This window comes from Dryas octopetala, chromosome 1 (genome assembly GCF_963921425.1).
Source record: "Dryas octopetala chromosome 1, drDryOcto1.1, whole genome shotgun sequence".
Taxonomy (NCBI): Eukaryota; Viridiplantae; Streptophyta; class Magnoliopsida; order Rosales; family Rosaceae; genus Dryas; species Dryas octopetala.
Window position 1 is genome coordinate 15,223,872 of NC_141366.1, and position 17,919 is coordinate 15,241,790.

Below are 17,919 nucleotides of genomic sequence, written 5' to 3' on the forward strand. Positions count from 1 at the left end.
CGTTTAATCAGTGAAATTTGCAATGGTCGCATTGGGTTCAAGAGCATTAGCAGCTGGACTGCATGGGCTCAACATCTGGAGTTGGTTCCACAGGCTTTCCAAGAAGCTCCTCTGGCAAGTCTTTGATACCCTTGAGATAGAATGTGTAACATATTTTGAAGGGGTACACAAGCTGCTGTAACTTCATTGACCATACACACCCTCAAAGTTTCCAGAGCCACCAGTCACACACAAATATGTGTCCTCATATGTCAAATATGGCCCCTGCACAGATATGGCTCAAAAATCTCCAAAGTAGAAGCTGTATATGGCTTCATATTGATCACCTTTCATTTCGGGATTGTATTGGATCAAAATACATATTCCGGCTGTTATTCCAATCCATTTTTGCAGGTCACCGCTGCACAATTTGTTTGTGAAGGGGACGAGATCACCAAGGGAACGCACATCTTTCTGACTCAATCTTAACTCTTAAGTACGCAGGGCTGCCACGATCACGCTTGTTGATCTCATACACATGAAGTTGTTGAACTTTGGTGGGTGTTTCAGAGGAGTCTGATGGGTTGACTTGGCTTTTGCAAGTGAATGATGTTTTAGGCACTGAGTTGCAATGTGAGGAGGTGGTGTGAAGATTGAGAAATGGGTTTGGGAGCTTGCAGGGTTAAAGTGGCTTTAGCTTATTGGAAGGTGAAGGAGTGGATGGCCTAATTGGGTTGGCAAGTTTCACAGGGGGAGGAAGATGAATCTCAAAGAAGTGGTTAAGTAATTGCAAAAATAGAAAATATAATTAGGCAAGAAATAATTGACACGAAAATAAATATATCATTAATCATGACATACAGCAGTAGGTCACTTATGATCGATGGCGAATATTGATGCACATGAAAACCTGCAGCTTAGTTATGCCATGGTTTTGTTAACTACCATAACGAACAAGTATACTATTTACTCCAGGGGTGAAACTAGAGCATTGTTCTCTAATTAATATATAGTATATTGTTAAGTTGATTATTAACTGAATGCATGTGTAGTTTGGTAAAGAAACATTAATTAAAAAGACAAACAAAAATTAAGCACATATACCGATCACCTTCTTCTGACTACTTTTTGGTTGATTTCTAAGCGAAACAAGGCTCTCCATGTAAATCCCAACATTACCAACTTTGTGAAATCCACGAATTGCTAGCTTCCGAAAGCTTTCTTCATCAAGAGTGAACATGACTAACCTTTCTTTAAAGACCAACAAATCATGAGATTTCCACCAAAATCCAGATATGTCACAATCTGCGGTATTCATGGAGATCAATTTAGTCCAAGACTCCCTCACTCCATCTTCTTTCATGACCCAAAACTCATATCTGTCAACGACAGTTTCTTGGATTCCCCGGTTGCTGGGTTAAGCAGATATACCTCCCTCTTATGATCTTATCTAACTCACACAACAAGAAGCCATTGCAGTGACACATAGAGTAAACTGCATTACAAGTCAGTTCACTGAAAACATAGTCAATCTCAGTGGCTACTAAATCATTATCATCATCAGTATGAGCAGCATCAACAATATTAATATCGTGGTAAGTGTCAACGTGGTTGAGATATGCATCATTGTGATTGAGAAACTCATCGGGAATTATTTGCCGCATCAGTGAATATGAGTCGTCTTCTTTGGTGGAAGACATCCTGATTCTCAATGGCTTTGTTGGAGTGCTCTTTAACAAAATTAGGGTTGGAGATTAGAGAATGCCAAGGCTTTGACACGCACCTGAAGCGCAATAAAGACTTCACTGGTAGCCTTGAAAGGGTTTTCCATCAGATTATCATCTCCGTCTTCTTTTGCCTTTTTCTTGGCCATGGCAGAAGAAATTGTGCTGGACCTGCTGGTGTTCTAAGAAAGCCTTAGAAAGCGGAGGCAGGGCTTTTTATTAAAGGTGAAGGAAAGTCTAAGGAAGCAGTCTATTGGCGGTGTTTTAGGGCTTCCAACGATGGTTGTGTGCATAGGACAAGCCAACAAGCCAAACAAAATACTCTTAACCCTAAGGGGCGTCCCACAAAATTATTGTTAGGATAAATTTTATTTATAACCCCAAATTTGCTCACCCTACCCCTCAATGCCCTCATATTCTTTGTAAAATTAAAAATCCACTTTTACCATTTATTGACCTTCTACTTTATTTTTCTCGTTTTGTAGTATAGTTTCATGATCGAAACTATTCAGTTTTTAGATCACCATTCGAAAATTGTCTCTGCAAAAAATAGACCAACAGAAATCGTTTCATTATGTAATTGTCATCAAATAAATATACGGTTTTGATAACAATTAGATACACAATTTTATATGATAACTCAATCGCTCATTTTTTAGATCATCCTTCAAAGATAACTCTGCAAAAAATAAATCAAATCGAAAATCTTTTTGTTAAGTAATGTAATCAAATAAACAAACGATTTTTGTAATAGTTAGATTCACAGTCTGATAATTGTTACATGACCAAACAATTTCCAATTTGATTGATCTTTTGCAGAGATGATCTTCAAAAGGTGATCTTAAAAATAAACATTTACAATCATAAGATTACACTGCAAAATGAAACAACTAAAGAAGAAAGTTAGTGGAAAAGATAGATAACATTCCCCTTAAAATTAAAATTAAAAGTTAATTTGGGTCTTTGCCCACCCTACCGTTGACGACTCTCCCTCTCTATGTCTCTCTTTCTTTTTTTCTCCTTTTTATTGTTTGCTCTTGTAGTTTAAGAAATTTGGATATCCAACCCAAAATTAATTAACTATGGATGAAGAGGCCTAAGACCCTATAAATTATTACAAAAACACTTTACATTTCGATGTTACAAAAAAAATTTCAAAGAAAAGAACAAAAACATTTTCTATAATTATATTGAATGAGCATGGGAACATATTTTCTAGTACATGCGAATGGGAACATAATTTCTAGCTACTAGCTAGTAACTTCCAAATACATGTGTTACAATTAATATATAGAGATAATTACACGTTTAGGCCATTTATTATTTTAAAATTTTTGTGTTGGTCTACAAATTTTTTTAAGTGTCAAATGAGTCCACGAATTAACTAAAGTTTATCACTTTAGTCCATTTCGTCAAAATATTCTAAATGGACATCAATTTTGATCACGTGGAGAACACATGAAAGTGTAGAAAAGAGATGAGGGGACATGAAATCACTGATTTGCCTCTCCATGTGCGCCCGATGTGACAAAACTTAAAGCTTGTTTGGGGTATTTTGACAGAATGGACTAACATGGTAAACGCCAGTTAATTCGTGAACTCATTTGGCACTTAAAAAAATTCGTGGACCAACAGTAGAATTATGAAATAATAAGTGGACCAACCGTGTAATTATCTCTAATATTTATTATATATTGTAAACTGAAAGCTAAATTAGTCAAATTCTCTTGATAAATTTGTGATCCAGTTTTCCCCTGCGCTATTCTTTGAGCCTTTTAGCTTGTCAAGAGTCAAAACCATTTGTAATAAACAACCTTTTTTGCAGCATAGTTTTACAAGAGAATCCTAACAAAACTGCATTACAACAAACGTTTAAAACTAATCTTAGCTTTTGACTTTGCATTAGATTTACTATTACACATTGATGTACACGGAAAAACAAACAATACCTACTAGTAAACAGTGTATAAACAATCGCTTGAGATTAACGATCTGCTGATCACTGATATGTCAGTCATCATTCTGCAAACGCAACATCACTGCATATTGTAACCCTTGAATTGGTGGGGAAGGTTTCAGCATTCTGCAGTGTAAAACCATGAGGAAGTGGTAAAGGTAGTCCTTTCAAGAGATGTAAGTTCACATATGGCAGGATGACGGTTTTGAGGATCGTTGACAATACAGCCTGCAGTGTACAAGAGGACGATGTAACAGGAAAAAATAAACCAGTTTTCCCTCAAATACTAATCAGAAGCCACATTTTCATCAAAGCTAAATGCTTAAAAACATTCTGCAAAACATATTAAATCTCTTTTGCCCCAACAGTTGATAATGGGTTCTTAAGCACTCACAGTTGGTGGCCATTAGCAAGAAATTAAGACCAAGAGGTCTGGTCCAAAAATTCACCAGCAGCATGTATTACGTCTGTATTACTTGACCTAATAAAAACTGTTTCTATTCCATTATGATTAACAGACTGACTCTGCTAACCAAACCACTATGAAAATGCTCTGTGAAGGTGATTTTGTGTCCGATTCAGAAGCTGAAATAATAATTTCAATCATCTTATTAAATAAACAAATGTACCTGAACTAGACGCATGTGCAGGTTACCAATTATGCTCCACTTCAAAGATGCAGTAGCACCATTCAACTTAACAATACCAGCTAGTTTATTCCTCAAAATCTCTGGAGAACATGAAGCATGAATCTCCTGCACCATCAAAAATTGTAGAAAAATCATAATAAACAACAAGATCGAATTAACAAATAAGCGTGAAGGTAAAAGGAAGTGCATGAAATAAATGAAAGGACACAAACATTTCAATGAAGCATACCAATGATATGCAAGCCACTGGTATTACTTCATCAGCATCCACAACATCAATTGTCACATCAGAGTAAACAGTAATGTCAATACCATTTTTTACTACTTTTATGATTGGTGGAGAAGATACAGAAATATTAAGATCCATATCTTTATCTGGATATTGCTTATACAGTTGAGGAACAATGAACCTCCATCCGGAAGTGTTCAAAAGGGACTGATCTGGTATTTTGTTGACAATCTGGTGCATATAATTTGCCTGGAAAAATAAGGGGGAAAATGATACTTTAGTTCAACTATGCAACTTGATCTCTATAATAAGGTACGAAGGTGCAAATCAGGCACAGCCGATGTCAGTAAGTTGTAAGGCAATTTAAATTGGTCAACTAAGAATTTTTTTTGGAAAGATCAAGTAAGATTTAGATACATAGAAGTTTAATAATTTTAGATGACCTTATAGGAAGAGTATGAAAAGAGTGGTAAAAAAAGAATAAATGAATGACCATTGTTCAGTACCATCTGAAAAAACAGAGTTGAAAATTAGAAACTTACATTGAAGAAAACTAAGGACACCGAGTTAAAGACATTTTCATGTAATGACATCGTAACCATCTTAGCAGAAGCATTGCAGGGAACAGGATCTGGTGAACCTTTATAGATTAAGCTGGCAGTGAAATCATCATCAGGAGCCATGAATAGGCCATTGATCTGAAATTCAATGGAAGAATTACTCAACACTGGGTTGTCCACAAAAGTGACATTCAAAGCAGCAATATCATCCAGTTCGATTTGTTTTGGAAGTGATTGCAGTAAGGAGTCAAGCTCCATTATCCCTTCTCTGACTTTCTTGGAAATATTGTCCTCAACAGCAGAAACTATTTGCCCTTCAAAAGCATCCACTAACCTGAAAGAGAAGGTAAGGGAAACAACTGCAATATATTGGAGGCACATAACTCTTTTTCAGAACAAAGTTGACTAAGAGGATTGCATACCCTTGGTAAAGCCAAGATGCCCCACCATCTAATTTAATGGACATATCTTTCACGTAGCATCCGCATTCCAAAACAGACAGCTCAAGAGTTCCTTCTTGATCCTTCAAAGCTAGGGTAACGCCCACTTCCATACCTTCAACCTTTTTCAGAAGAAACACCGCAAGAAAAGAGGGGGAAAAAAGCTTCAGACTAAGTTTTCTAAGAACTGGTTACCACTGCAAGTGTCATTTCATATCAGTTACTGGTTCATTTTTTAAAATCATTTACCAGGCATATGTCATATTTCTCCATATCTTTTGATGTCAATACATCTCACTGCTTGTATGCCATTTAACAACTGTATCTTAGTTTAACTGACCTCAGTCCTCTACCTTTTTTCTTTCAACAATACAAGCTCAATGAAAATGTCTCATGATTCAGTGATCTTTGAATGAGCATAACATACTGCAGCTTATTACAGTGACCACAACATTTTCCATACTATAAATTTCTAATAGTTCACTATAATTGCATCTTGCATAATTTTGTAATTTCATTGTCCACTTATCAAATCTGTTAGGCTTCCCCCTAATGTCAATAAGAAATAGATGAAGGCACATTTCGAATTCACTTGTGATATGAAATGATTGAACATATTGACTAGAAGAACTGCACAAGAAAGTAACCAATCTGAGACTTATCCATTTGGCAGTTCTTTGTCTAGGTGGAAACATACTTCATAGACTTAAACCCATTAAAGCCAAATGTTGATATTAGTATACAAGACAGTACAGCTCCACTAAAGAGGTAAAGAAATTTCCACTTAAGTCAGAAATGCAGAGTGGCTATCCAAGTGGGCATCTGGCCTATGAGATGCATATATTTTATCTCAAGCCTATAGAATTGAACTACAAATTTCTGAAAACAATGACCAAAAAAAAGAAGAAGCAAATAACTCAATTATGTCTACCATAATCCTATGCCTTTTGTTCATAATTCAGTGCAATTAAAGCAAAAGAAAAGTAATAAGTTAATAACAGCCTTTCTGAGTTGCTCTACATACCTGAATAGAGGCACCCCCATTATCTGAAATATCAATTAGCCAAGTACTATAAGAATACCGCCAATCCATACTCAAATTTGCAGTGGCTCCTGAAGCAACTAAAACAATACCCGAATGACCAGTCTCCGCATATGATGAAGCAATATCAACATTATATATTGTGATATTGGATAAAACAACATGAACTTTGCCAACAAGTGGGATTTTCACAGACTTTTCAATTTGAGGCAGTTGGAGTGGAATTATAGAGGAAACTGCCTTGTCTATCAGCAAGTCCTTGGAAAAGTCCAGACCTTTACTGGATATGACCCAAGATATGAACCCTTCTCCTTGGGTACTTGCATGAACCAGAAAAAGTGATAAAACTATGAAGAAAATAGTGGAAGCCATGAACTTTGTGAAGGAACCCATCTGAGAAAATAGCAGAATAATCCTACTACAGCGCAACCATGAGATTAGAGCATTGAAAATAACATGGAATTGCAGTGAAAATGATACAAAGCAAGAATTTTCAGAAGAAACCCATGACCCAGTTGAGAAAAAGTAGTCAAATTTCAACAGAGGAGGCCATCGAAGCTCGAAAACAAGTTGCTCAAGGAGTGGTATTGAAAAATCCTATCTTGGGTTTTTGAGAAAACTAATTTGATGGAATCTAAAATTTGTTTCGTGGTGAACTGAACCAGTGAAGCTGTGAGAGCAACAGGTGGGAATTAGAAGTGTTTGTGTCGAAGAAAGAAGAAGTTAGTTGCTTCAAGTTTTGGACTTTTCTTCATTATTTGAGGGGTAGTTGGCACTTGGCCGGACTTAGAACCTTAACATAGTCTTGCAACCAGAGTACCAAAACCAAGGGTTGGCTTCTCATGGGCTTTGGAGGGAAAGACTTCGGCTCAATTCTACGTTTATGATGTTAGGCCCACTAAGGCCCAACTGCAGCCCACTACTACCCCACCCATACTCTTAAGCCCTAAACCCCTAAGCCAACGCCCTTCTCTTCTCTCTCAATTCTTTTCTCAGTTCAAAGCAGCCGGCACAATCCAGCTCCAGCCTAAAGGAGCTCACTGCAGGTTCAGCTAAGCTAATAGGTATGTTTCTCGGCGTTTATTCTATATAAATTTTACTGGGTTCGTATTCTTTAGCTTCTTTGTGGCGTTTCGGAACATTGGTTCTGTCTAAACAAAGAAATTTTTTTTTTGGGTTATCTTTCAAGTATCCAATTTTACCCGGAAAATGATAAGATTCTTACGCTTTTGTTATTCTTTGTGTTTCTTCACATTTGTCTGTGGTGAAAAGGTGGATTTTTTTTAGTCCTGATGGTTGAAAAGCTCCTTTCTTTTTTGTTTGTGTGTAATTTGAGGTACAGATTGCTATAGTTGGGTTGCCTTTTCAGGTTAATCTTTTTGTGGATTTATTGAACATTTATTCTCAGGATTTTAAATGTTGTTTCTGTTTAATCTATTAAATTTCTATCAGAATTATGGGTACTTATGTATAAGTGTTTGGAAAAATTGGGGATTTTCCTAGTTCAGCCCCCTCTCAAAATGCTTAATAATCAGGCTACCTCAAAAAAATTTGTTTTCATGGAAATCTTGATAGTTTATTTTTTGTTTGTGATTGTGCTAGGCTTGTATCTGATTAAGTTTATTGAGCAGTGGGTGGTGTGCATATCTTTCTGAACAGCTTGCATGGAACATTTTTGTTCTTGATTGTTCTGTGTGGATATGGACTATTGCTGCACTCTTTTATTCTGTGGTATATCACTAATGGTTTCCTGGTTTTATCCATATGTTTATTTAATGGTTAATTGGGGGAGCTTTAGGTTAGTTCCTGATCTGATTTGGTTTTATTTTCATTCGCCTCAGTTTGATCAGGTCAACTCACTAAACCTTAACAAAGAATGGCTGACGTAGTCCAGTACCGGCTGGAGCGTATGGTTAATGAGCTCGATGATCTTGAGCGACGCATGATTTTCACGCGCCAAGAGATTGCTGAGATCGTCAAGCAGCGCCGCAAGTTCGAGTACCGGCTCAAGCGGCCAAGCCCACTCAAGCAGGACTACCTTGCTTACATCGAGTACGAGACTCAACTTGACTCACTCCGTCGACTCAGAAAAAAATCGGTGATGCGTGAGCTGGAAAAGCAGGGCCTCAAGACCAAGAAGAAGATGAGGCAATCGGTTTCGGACTTTGCTAGCGTTAGGAGGATCGATGATATTTATAGACTGGCGACGACGAGGTTTAAGGGCGATATTGAGCTCTGGTTTCGGTACGTTGAGTTTTGTAGAGAGCGACGACAGGATAGGATGAAGAAGGTAATACTCACAGCCCCGCCTAAAATGTTACAACGATCTATGAGCATATACATTTAACTATTAAGTTTTAAAATTGATTTTACTTGGTTCATTAGATTTACTGTTGTCAAATTTGGGATTGTTGAAGGGGGAATGTCTTTTTGCAGGTCCTGTACATGGGAATGAGGCATCACTCCAAGGTCCCAGGAGTTTGGATATATGCTGCAGCTTGGGAATTTGACCATAACTTAAATGTCGAAAATGCCCGTAATACCATGCAAAATGGGTTGAGAGCTTGCAAATCTTCAGAAGATCTATGGATAGAGTATCTTCGGATGGAATTCACGTTCCTTAATAAACTAAAGGCCCGGAAGGTTGCTCTTGGAGAGGAGGAGGGCACTCTGGTCCATGATCGGAAAAGTGCTGATGAGAAACAGTGGAGAGAAGAAAATAAAGATTTGTACATGCCCCTTAACAAAGAAAGAGAAAATAATGAAGGGTCAGATGTAGAAAGTGAGAAGTCAAGGAAGAAAGTTAGTAAGTTTCAAGAGCATGGTTTGAGCATCCTAAGAACCATATACAGTGGAGCAATTGAAGCTATTCCCTCTAGTTTTAATCTGAGAAAGCGATTTTTGGAGATTTTGGAAGCCACTGACTTGGTTAATTCAGAAGAAATGCATAATGAAATACTAAGTGACATGAAGAGAGACTTCTCAACAGAACCAGAGTATTGGGAGTGGCTTGCAAGACTTGAATACAATCCTGCAAGTACACAGGAGACGAGTGAAGAAATCACACTTTCTCAAATGGAAAAAGCAATTCAGGTATAAATGCATGTAAACTGCTTAAATCCTAAACTAGAAAAATCATTTATGTGGTCTTCTGTTGATTCAATATAATGTGTTTTGCATGAATCTGAATTTGGCACAAGCATTTTCTGACCGTAATTGTCTTATGTGCCTATAATTGTCTGATGAATACCTTGGATGCCATGCTATGAATAGGTTTATGAGGAGGCTATAGGAGTTTTACCTTCGGCCAGAATGTTCAATCAGTATGCAAAGTTTTTGATAGGTGCTATTGGTCTTCTAAGAAGAGAAAACAAGCCTTCTGGGTTAGTCAGTCACTGTGCTACTTATATTTCACATCTTTTGAGGGTTTATGAAATGGCTGAAAGAATGGGGTACATCGATGAGGATCTTGCCTGTCAACATATTTTATTTTATTTGCAACTTGGAAGACTGGATGAAGCCCGGAAACTGGCAGAAAAGCTTTGTTGTGAAAAGCTTTCAAATTCAGCACAGTTATGGCTATTAAGGATATCAATAGAACTTAGATATTTTAAAAGGGATTCTATTTCTGCAAGTAAAGCTGAGCTGCAATCCATCTTTGAACTTCTAAACGATGTTTTGACAAGAGTGTCCATTTCAGAAGCTGAGAGCCTGTGGCTAATGGTATGTTGTCTAGGCCTTTCAACTCTTCCCTCTTCCTGTTGAACTCCAAGTATGACCGAGTAATTAGCTGATGCAGCATCTTTGGAGAAGAATTTTTTTTTTTTTTTTTTGGGTACTACTTTGGAGAACAATTTAACATTACTACCTCATATTGCAGGCCCTCAAATTCTTTGCAAATCAAAAGCATTATTTTGACAAGTTGGTTGAGATTTCTCTTAAATCTTTAGCTAAAGATGGTGGCAGTGAAAATGGATTTTCTCTCTCTTCTGCTATTGTGAATTTTGTTCTGCAAAAAGATGGAGTTCGACATGCTAGAGAGATATATAAGCAGTATGTCATTTGATTATGAGCTAGATTTTTACCCCAAGGAATTGCTCACATCCATAATAACTCTAGATTATTACTGCAACCAAAATTGTTTGGTGTATAATTTCTAAGCTTGTATCGTGTTTTAATTGCAGCTTTATTGCTCTACCACACCCTGGATTTGCTATATATAGGACCTGCATTGAATTGGAATCAAATCTTGCATCCAATGGTGATAAAGATAGTCTTGTAAATGCCCGGAAGTTATATGAATCTGCACTTGAAACTTACGACCAAAATCTGAGCTTATGGCGAGATTACTATCTTATGGAGACCAAGGTGAGCACTCCTCTGGTTTATGTCCATTTAACAATGCAAGGGTGGGGTTGTGCTGTTTGATCAAATTTGGGACCAGAACCACGATTTGTGGACTCTGCCTAGTAGATCATATTGGCCTTATTTTTCGGCTAACCTGGCTTTGGCTTTATATAAGCATCTACTATCTAGAAAACTACTATTTCCATTTTCAGAAACAGAACTATTTTCTTATCAATTTTTTAGTTGCCTGGGGAGTTTACATTGGTTTGGCACATGAATTGTGAAAACCATACCATTATCATTTTTGTGCAACTTTGTACTGAGATAATAAGACTTGGTGCTCTTTTTTGTCATTTAACCTACTGATAAGTTTATATCTATTTTCACTAATTTTACAGATTGGAACATCAGAAACAGCTTTGGCCGTCTCTTGGCGCGCACAGAAGATTCTAAAAGACACTACTGAATTTGTTACTCCAGATTTTTGACAGTTGCATTGTAAAATGCTTTCAGTTTTGACCACAATGTTTAACATCTTCACCTGTTTGAATGTAGTTGAATGGAAAACCGATGATGAGCTATAATTTCAGTTGCATCCGATGCCAGAGAATTTGAGTAGTTTATTTAACTTTTTGGTGCTTCAGGAATATGGCCAGGTGCTTAAATTATTTCGGCTTTGCCAAAGTTGCTACACGTTAGAGATCATGTTTGCGCAGAAAAATCATGCAGTGGCACTGTTGTCCACCCCGTTACTATTTTCTCACCCACAATTTAAATTTTTCTGATTACATCTATCCTTGTTAAAATTAATTAAAAGGGCATGAATTTAATAAAATAAAAATACTAGGACTCCAATCAAACCCTAACATTGAGCTGCTCCATGAAGAAGCATGTCAGTTAACATGTATTAAAATATATTTTTACCAACCTCAAATGCAAATGGCTGAGATTTTGTTTCAAATAGAATTAATAAGTTCTAAAATTTGACCGTAGGGTGAAGAAATATGAATAGAGTGGCAATATTTGGACTCGTTTTGTTAATGATCACTGTTTGGCGAATAGTGTTAATTATCACTGTTTGGCGAATAGAGTATTAAATTATTAATGAATTATTGTGCACCCCACTCGCATGGAAGTGCATGGGGATGCACGAGTTTAATGTCTCACAAATTGGGATCTATGGGCGTAGCTTAAGATATCATACACAAAAACTTGAACAAAAAGATAATCATAAAGAACTTTTATTGCCTACAAGGCCAAAAATAAATGTTTTCTCATGGACTTAACCCCTCTCCTATGTCCCTAATCCAATACAATCCTTCTATTCAGATCCCATGGATAGAAGCAAATGCCTCCCTTTCCAAGACCCATTGTCTCTCCCTGCTCTGACAATCACAAGGAAAAGGATTTTACAATTCACATGACAGACTAGGCAATGCACACTACTCTCACATGTAAATATGAAAGATGGTAGAAGCAGCAGGCATACAAGAAAAGCAAACCCAACAATCCAAACTGCCGACGAACAGAAAAGCACAACTCTTACTGGTCATTGGAGAAGCTGATCATTCAGACGCTCACCCATAAATTTCTTTGTGTGCCATGCGAGACTATCCATCCACCTTGTCTCTGTATATCTTGTTCATCAATCAACCCATTGGATAATAACAAAACTTTACCAATCTCACAGAAAGTAGTCTGGTGCAGGTTTTCTAGCAGGCGTGCCTCTTGATTCCTGCAAATTATCACAATCTCTCAGTGTAAAATACAAGGTGAGAAAGACAAGAAGTGTTTTGTCCAGAGGGGGCAACCAGGTATGCAACGCCAACAGGTGTGGCCAGGGTTCAAGAGAAAACAAAAATTAAAGAAAGAACGAAGCAGAATTCAGGCATACACTAAAGGTCCATGCCATTGAATGAATTGTCACTCTTTGTACATTTGTGAATTGCACAAATTGTTACTGAGCATACTCAATGTAAGTTATTTCCATATGATCCAATTCATAGTCTGAATCACTAAGTACTGCATCCCAACTCTTTCCCAATTGTTTTTACAATATTACGTAGAATCCTTTTGTAAAAAGAACCTGTGCATGTTTTAACTAAATGCATGGAATCCAGATCCGGAGTGTATGACTCAGAATAGAGTACAGACAACATGAATGAAGTCCCATACTGCTGCTCAAAATAACCAAAGTTTCCTAAAAAAGCGGAGATCAATTGCGAGTTAATTTTATGTGCAAACCTGTGGGGCAGCATCAAAGACACGAAACTGCTTATTAAGATTTTCATCCAGCTCAAGGATTGCAGCTACATTACCACATCTGCAATGGACCAATCATTGATATAAACCTTCCAACTCTAGAACAATGGGAAAAAGTTAATTGTAGATTGCTAGTTTACCTGTAACAGTAATTTGGTGCTGACCAGACAGTAACTATCTGATTATTAAACATCCATTTATACCCTTCCATCACCAACTGATGGGCACGACATATATAGTCAATGTTGTTTGCATGGTTAAATGAAGTAACAACACTGCCACCAAAGAGGAAACCAGCACCACGTGGACTCAAACCCCAACCATCCACAATATCTTCAGGATCTGACCATAGTAGGTCACACATGCCACCATCATGGGGTACTTCTTGCTTCCGATCAATTGTTCGTATCTACCAAACAGAACATGTTAGTTGCATAATAACTAAGGCTTGGAGATTAAAAATTAATTGGAAGGTAGTAATACTAATAATATGAAATAGGGATGGTGTCTCAGACCTGATCCAAAGTCGAAATGGCAGGAGAGAGACCACCATGGACACTGAAAATCTTATTCTCAATGAGAGCTGACAGACTGCAATAAACCACCAACAAAATTCAAAAGCTGTAAAAGAGAAACAAACATAACATACTTGAATTTTGGGCTTTATTAACAATTTTGATGAAGAATAACTTCAGATAGCTTCTATATTAGAGTATAAAGATTTATTTTGAAGAAAAATATAGCTTTTGCTTCTAAATGATAACATAGATAAACTTAGAAACAAGAGCACCTGCTGGGTTGAGTGTGGAGAGATTGAGTACTAAAAAGCAAAGTTACTGTGAGAGAAATAGATTATTTGATTTCTGACAAGAACTTGAGGAATCTAACACATTAATTTAAAAAATTCTGATTCCCATAGCCTATCACGTTTTTTAACATGGCACAAACCATTCGTATTTGAGCCAATATCCAATTGTATGAAATTTAGAAGGGAGTTTTTTTTCCTTTCCTTCTCAATACGTAAAAGTTGAATCCTAAAATTTATCAAAATCCCATCCCAACACCTGCTACTTGAACCAAGGCCTAGCGGCTCACTTTCATTTTCATGCAAAATGGAAGGATGGTTAGACCACTAATACGTGATTTATTTAACAGGTCATAATATCCCACCATTGCCCACCATGAAACTAAATTTCCATTTCATAATATTTAAACCTTTCTAAACTTCAAAAGACAAATATCTGGGGTTTTATGTGATAGAGAATGGCAAACCTTAGGTAATCAAATATATCAGTGCAATATCTCCAAACATTGACAGATCCATATTTTCGTAGACACTCATCATAGAATCCATACACCTGTCTAGAAAGGATAACCAGTAAATATTCTGAATGGATAAGCACTAAAAAATGGGCACCAGTTACAGACACTTAACCTGTGTGATCTGACGACTCTCATGGTTCCCTCTAATGAGTGTTATCCTATCTGGATATCTCACCTGGTTGAAAACAAGTTTTTGTTGAAAAAATTAGTAAAAAAAATTAAGAAATAGATGAATAAAACATCAAAGACTAGATCAACATGAGAAAAATTCATAATCTATATGATGCTCAAAATCCAACATTGCTCATAATCTATATAAACTGTATGGCCTCAAACAAATGAGACTACTCCAATCAAATTATAAATTATTGGCATCCATCATTTGATAAACAAATGAAACACTACAGTGGCAGAAAAGGGACCAAAATATAAGCACCTAATCAGAGTATTTCCTAGGTGTTTCCATCATACAGCAAAAGCACGTTTGCATCAGATATAGTACAAGGGGCTATGAAAAACAGCGTTTGTGGTTTCCCAGCCAGAGGTGTAATCTAAATCCATGACATGCAATTTGGTTTCCACATAAATATTTACGCGCAAAAATCTACTGAAAACAAACAGATCCTAAAATAGAGGATTTGTCTTTAAAGCAATGGAAACAACAATTGTGCTAGAACCTCTTAAGAATATGGCTAAATTGCAAATGCAATAGAGATAAAAACCATAAACCTGCTTAATGCTATAAAGAGCAAGTAGAAGGATTTCGAAAGGCCCAAAAAATCAGGCAAAGTAAAGAATACAGATTATCACCTTCAGGGCAAGTAGGAGTAGAAATGTCTCGACAGAATAGAATCCTCTGTCAACAAAATCTCCAAGAAACAAGTAGTTTGTCTTTGGGCAATCACCTCCTACTTTGAAAAGCTCTTTCATGTCATAAAACTGCCCATGGATGTCACCGCAAATCTATTTAACAAAACATACAGTAACAACAATAACTGGTTAGCCTGAAGCCCAGAACTACATTCATGATTTTTATTTCATAACTTAAAGCACCATATCTTCACTACAAAAGAAACTATTCCCTGCTAATATACATTTATCAACTATTCAACTCCACCACCTCCAACAAGCTCATAATATAAAGTAATGAGCAAGAATTAAAGTGAAATTAGGGCTGCTCATTATTCTAAAAATACAAAACACACAGGTTCAGCTTAAAGAGCAGCCATAACCCATTAAAGCAAGAAATATACATTATCATTACCTACAGCAGAATTAATTATAGCTAACTTTAATGCTATATTTTGTTCCAAACCCCTAAACCCTACCTGTAGTTCTTTTAACCACTTGATTTTCCAAATAAAGATATGAAAGACCAATTGAAAAAGTATGAGCGTTATCTATTCACTAGAATCCAAAACCATATAAAGCTTATGTGTTCTAGTTCAGGTTACAATTTCACAAATATAAAAAAATAATAATAATAATAAAATAAAAAATAAAAAAGACAAACCCACTTGTCCGGGACAAATCGAATACTAATATCCATGAACAAATCAAACCCATAACCTACAAATCAACCAAACCCAAAAGAAAAAATAGAAAAAAAAAAACCCAACGCATATTTTACTAAATCCAGCTAAATCAATGAGCTCGCAGTTATAGAGAGTGAGGGAGAGAGAATAATACAGTCACAGGAGCATCGATCCTCTGGACGTTGCTCTCTTCGACGAGGATTTCCATGGCTTTGAGGCAAAGAGCCTTGACTTCCGACTCTTTGAGAGGCTCGCATTTCTTCAGCTGCTCTATTTGCCTGTCTAGGTCTGACATCTCTCCCCCTACTTTCTCTCTCTACCCCTCTTCCACTTCCTCAGACCCACACCACCACCACCACCACCACCACCACCACCAAGCCTCTCTCTCTCTCCAACAGTGAGATTGTGAATCTGTGAATATCTTCTCTCACTCTCTCTCTCTACGGACCTTTGTCTTTCACTTTCTTTTTTGCGGGCTCTCAGCTCTCAAGGTTTTTGCTTTATTTTAGCTTTTACCCCATTTTTAAGGCAAAATTATGGTTTTGGTCCTTATAGTTTTGATTAGATTCCAATAAAGGCCGTATGGGTAGAGGTGTACATTGGGCTGGGCGACCCGTTAGCACGCCCGTGTAAAGTCAGCCCGGCTCAGCCTGTCATTAAGTGGGTCGAGCTGAGTCCAGCCCGTACTTATGGGCCAAGTTGGGCTAAAGTTTTTTATCTCGTTGAGCCAGCTCGGCACGAGCCCGTCATAGATTGGGCCAGTCCGTTTATTTTTGTTTCTCAATTATTTTTTAAAAATTTAAAGACTAATGTTTAGTTTCATAAATAAAAATATTTTCAAAAAACTAAAATATAATTATATATATAATTACAAACTTATTTTTCAGTAATTGTTCCTTTTTATTAATAGAAAATTATGATTAAATATCAAATATCAATAGTTTTTCAGCAAAACATTAAGTTTTTTTAGTTTAGGTACTAACCTAAAGCAAGACATTTTGGATTATGTTACAAATTGATTTGCTATACAGTTGTGACTGTTCGACAGAGAGAAAGTGGAGACGACAATGGGCGATGGGCAGCGAGCAGGCACACGAGAGAGAGATTTTTTGTGGAACTCGCGCGAGTGACTGGTGGGAGGATGACGGTGTTGCAACGAGCACTGAGTAGGCACATGACATAGAATAGAAGAAGTAGAAGAAGAAGGTATCGGTATCTGACGGTATGGATTTTTCAATACTAGCTCCGACTCTGATTATTGTTGGTACAATTCGGTCAGAGTTCGAAATAAAAAATTCTAGAAACACTACTGAACCATCGGTATTGAAACAGTTTGACAGTCGGTATTTTTCGGTCTGTCGGGGAAAAAACTCAATCCTGGCAAAAACGACGCAAATAAAGCAACAAATATCTTAGTGGAACTTGGCGTATTCTAACGAGACCAAATTGTAATTAGACCCACTTTCAATGCTAGTTAGTATTGAGTAGCACTATAAACATTATTGTTATTCTAACTCTATCAAGTTAATGTGGCATGTTTTTTTTATTAGGCTCACTCTAGGCCTCATTTACTTACTAATACCAAAAAAACTAATAATACTGATCAAACTGACGAAGTAGCTTTGATATGTTATTCACAACAACCGGATTTTTGTTGAGACATAATCAAAGGCTCCATGCATGCTCAAAGACGTAATACAGTTACTTGAAAACTTTTTCAAGCTTATTGCCGATAAGAAAGTCATAAGCCATCTAGTATTACTGGTTAGGGTTAATTTCAGTTCAGTACCTCAAGCTTGCTTCAAATTTCAATTTAGTACCTTATATATAAAATCTTGCAATGTTATACTTCATGTTTCCAATTTGTTGCA

General features: G+C 36.8%; 3 protein-coding genes and 1 pseudogene across 4 annotated transcripts; 1 reads left to right on the forward strand and 3 right to left on the reverse strand.

Annotated features, from left to right (window-relative positions):
* Nucleotides 1-3: 3 nt before the first annotated feature.
* LOC147298378 (allene oxide cyclase 1, chloroplastic-like) lies at nucleotides 4-1,852 on the reverse strand (annotated as a pseudogene).
* A 1,311-nt stretch (nucleotides 1,853-3,163) lies between these two features.
* Nucleotides 3,164-7,292, reverse strand: LOC147298379 (putative BPI/LBP family protein At1g04970). Of its 2 annotated transcripts, none has more exons than XM_086247355.1 (6): nucleotides 6,564-7,292; nucleotides 5,434-5,661; nucleotides 5,082-5,237; nucleotides 4,540-4,788; nucleotides 4,290-4,415; nucleotides 3,164-3,888 (listed from the first exon to the last, which is right to left on the reverse strand). In XM_086247355.1, exons 1-6 carry the CDS (start codon nucleotides 6,972-6,974, stop codon nucleotides 3,721-3,723), a joined length of 1,338 nt encoding a protein of 445 aa, XP_086103481.1. In that variant the 5' UTR covers nucleotides 6,975-7,292; the 3' UTR covers nucleotides 3,164-3,720. The 2 variants fall into 2 exon arrangements, with proteins under 2 accessions (XP_086103481.1, XP_086103473.1); XM_086247347.1 differs by having other exon boundaries at nucleotides 3,171-3,888; nucleotides 5,082-5,433; nucleotides 5,522-5,661.
* A 261-nt stretch (nucleotides 7,293-7,553) lies between these two features.
* On the forward strand, nucleotides 7,554-11,512 carry LOC147298380 (U3 small nucleolar RNA-associated-like protein). The gene is made up of 7 exons (XM_086257007.1): nucleotides 7,554-7,645; nucleotides 8,423-8,871; nucleotides 9,018-9,674; nucleotides 9,855-10,304; nucleotides 10,462-10,634; nucleotides 10,766-10,949; nucleotides 11,327-11,512. The coding sequence occupies exons 2-7, from the start codon at nucleotides 8,458-8,460 to the stop codon at nucleotides 11,414-11,416; spliced, it is 1,968 nt and encodes a 655-aa protein (XP_086113133.1). The 5' UTR covers nucleotides 7,554-7,645; nucleotides 8,423-8,457; the 3' UTR covers nucleotides 11,417-11,512.
* Nucleotides 11,513-12,153: 641 nt separating this feature from the next.
* Nucleotides 12,154-16,454, reverse strand: PPX2 (protein phosphatase X 2). Its single transcript, XM_086229920.1, has 8 exons — nucleotides 16,203-16,454; nucleotides 15,324-15,476; nucleotides 14,626-14,688; nucleotides 14,463-14,548; nucleotides 13,706-13,781; nucleotides 13,331-13,599; nucleotides 13,173-13,251; nucleotides 12,154-12,663 (listed from the first exon to the last, which is right to left on the reverse strand). Exons 1-8 carry the CDS (start codon nucleotides 16,341-16,343, stop codon nucleotides 12,613-12,615), a joined length of 918 nt encoding a protein of 305 aa, XP_086086046.1. The 5' UTR covers nucleotides 16,344-16,454; the 3' UTR covers nucleotides 12,154-12,612.
* Between the last annotated feature and the right edge of the window lie 1,465 nt (nucleotides 16,455-17,919).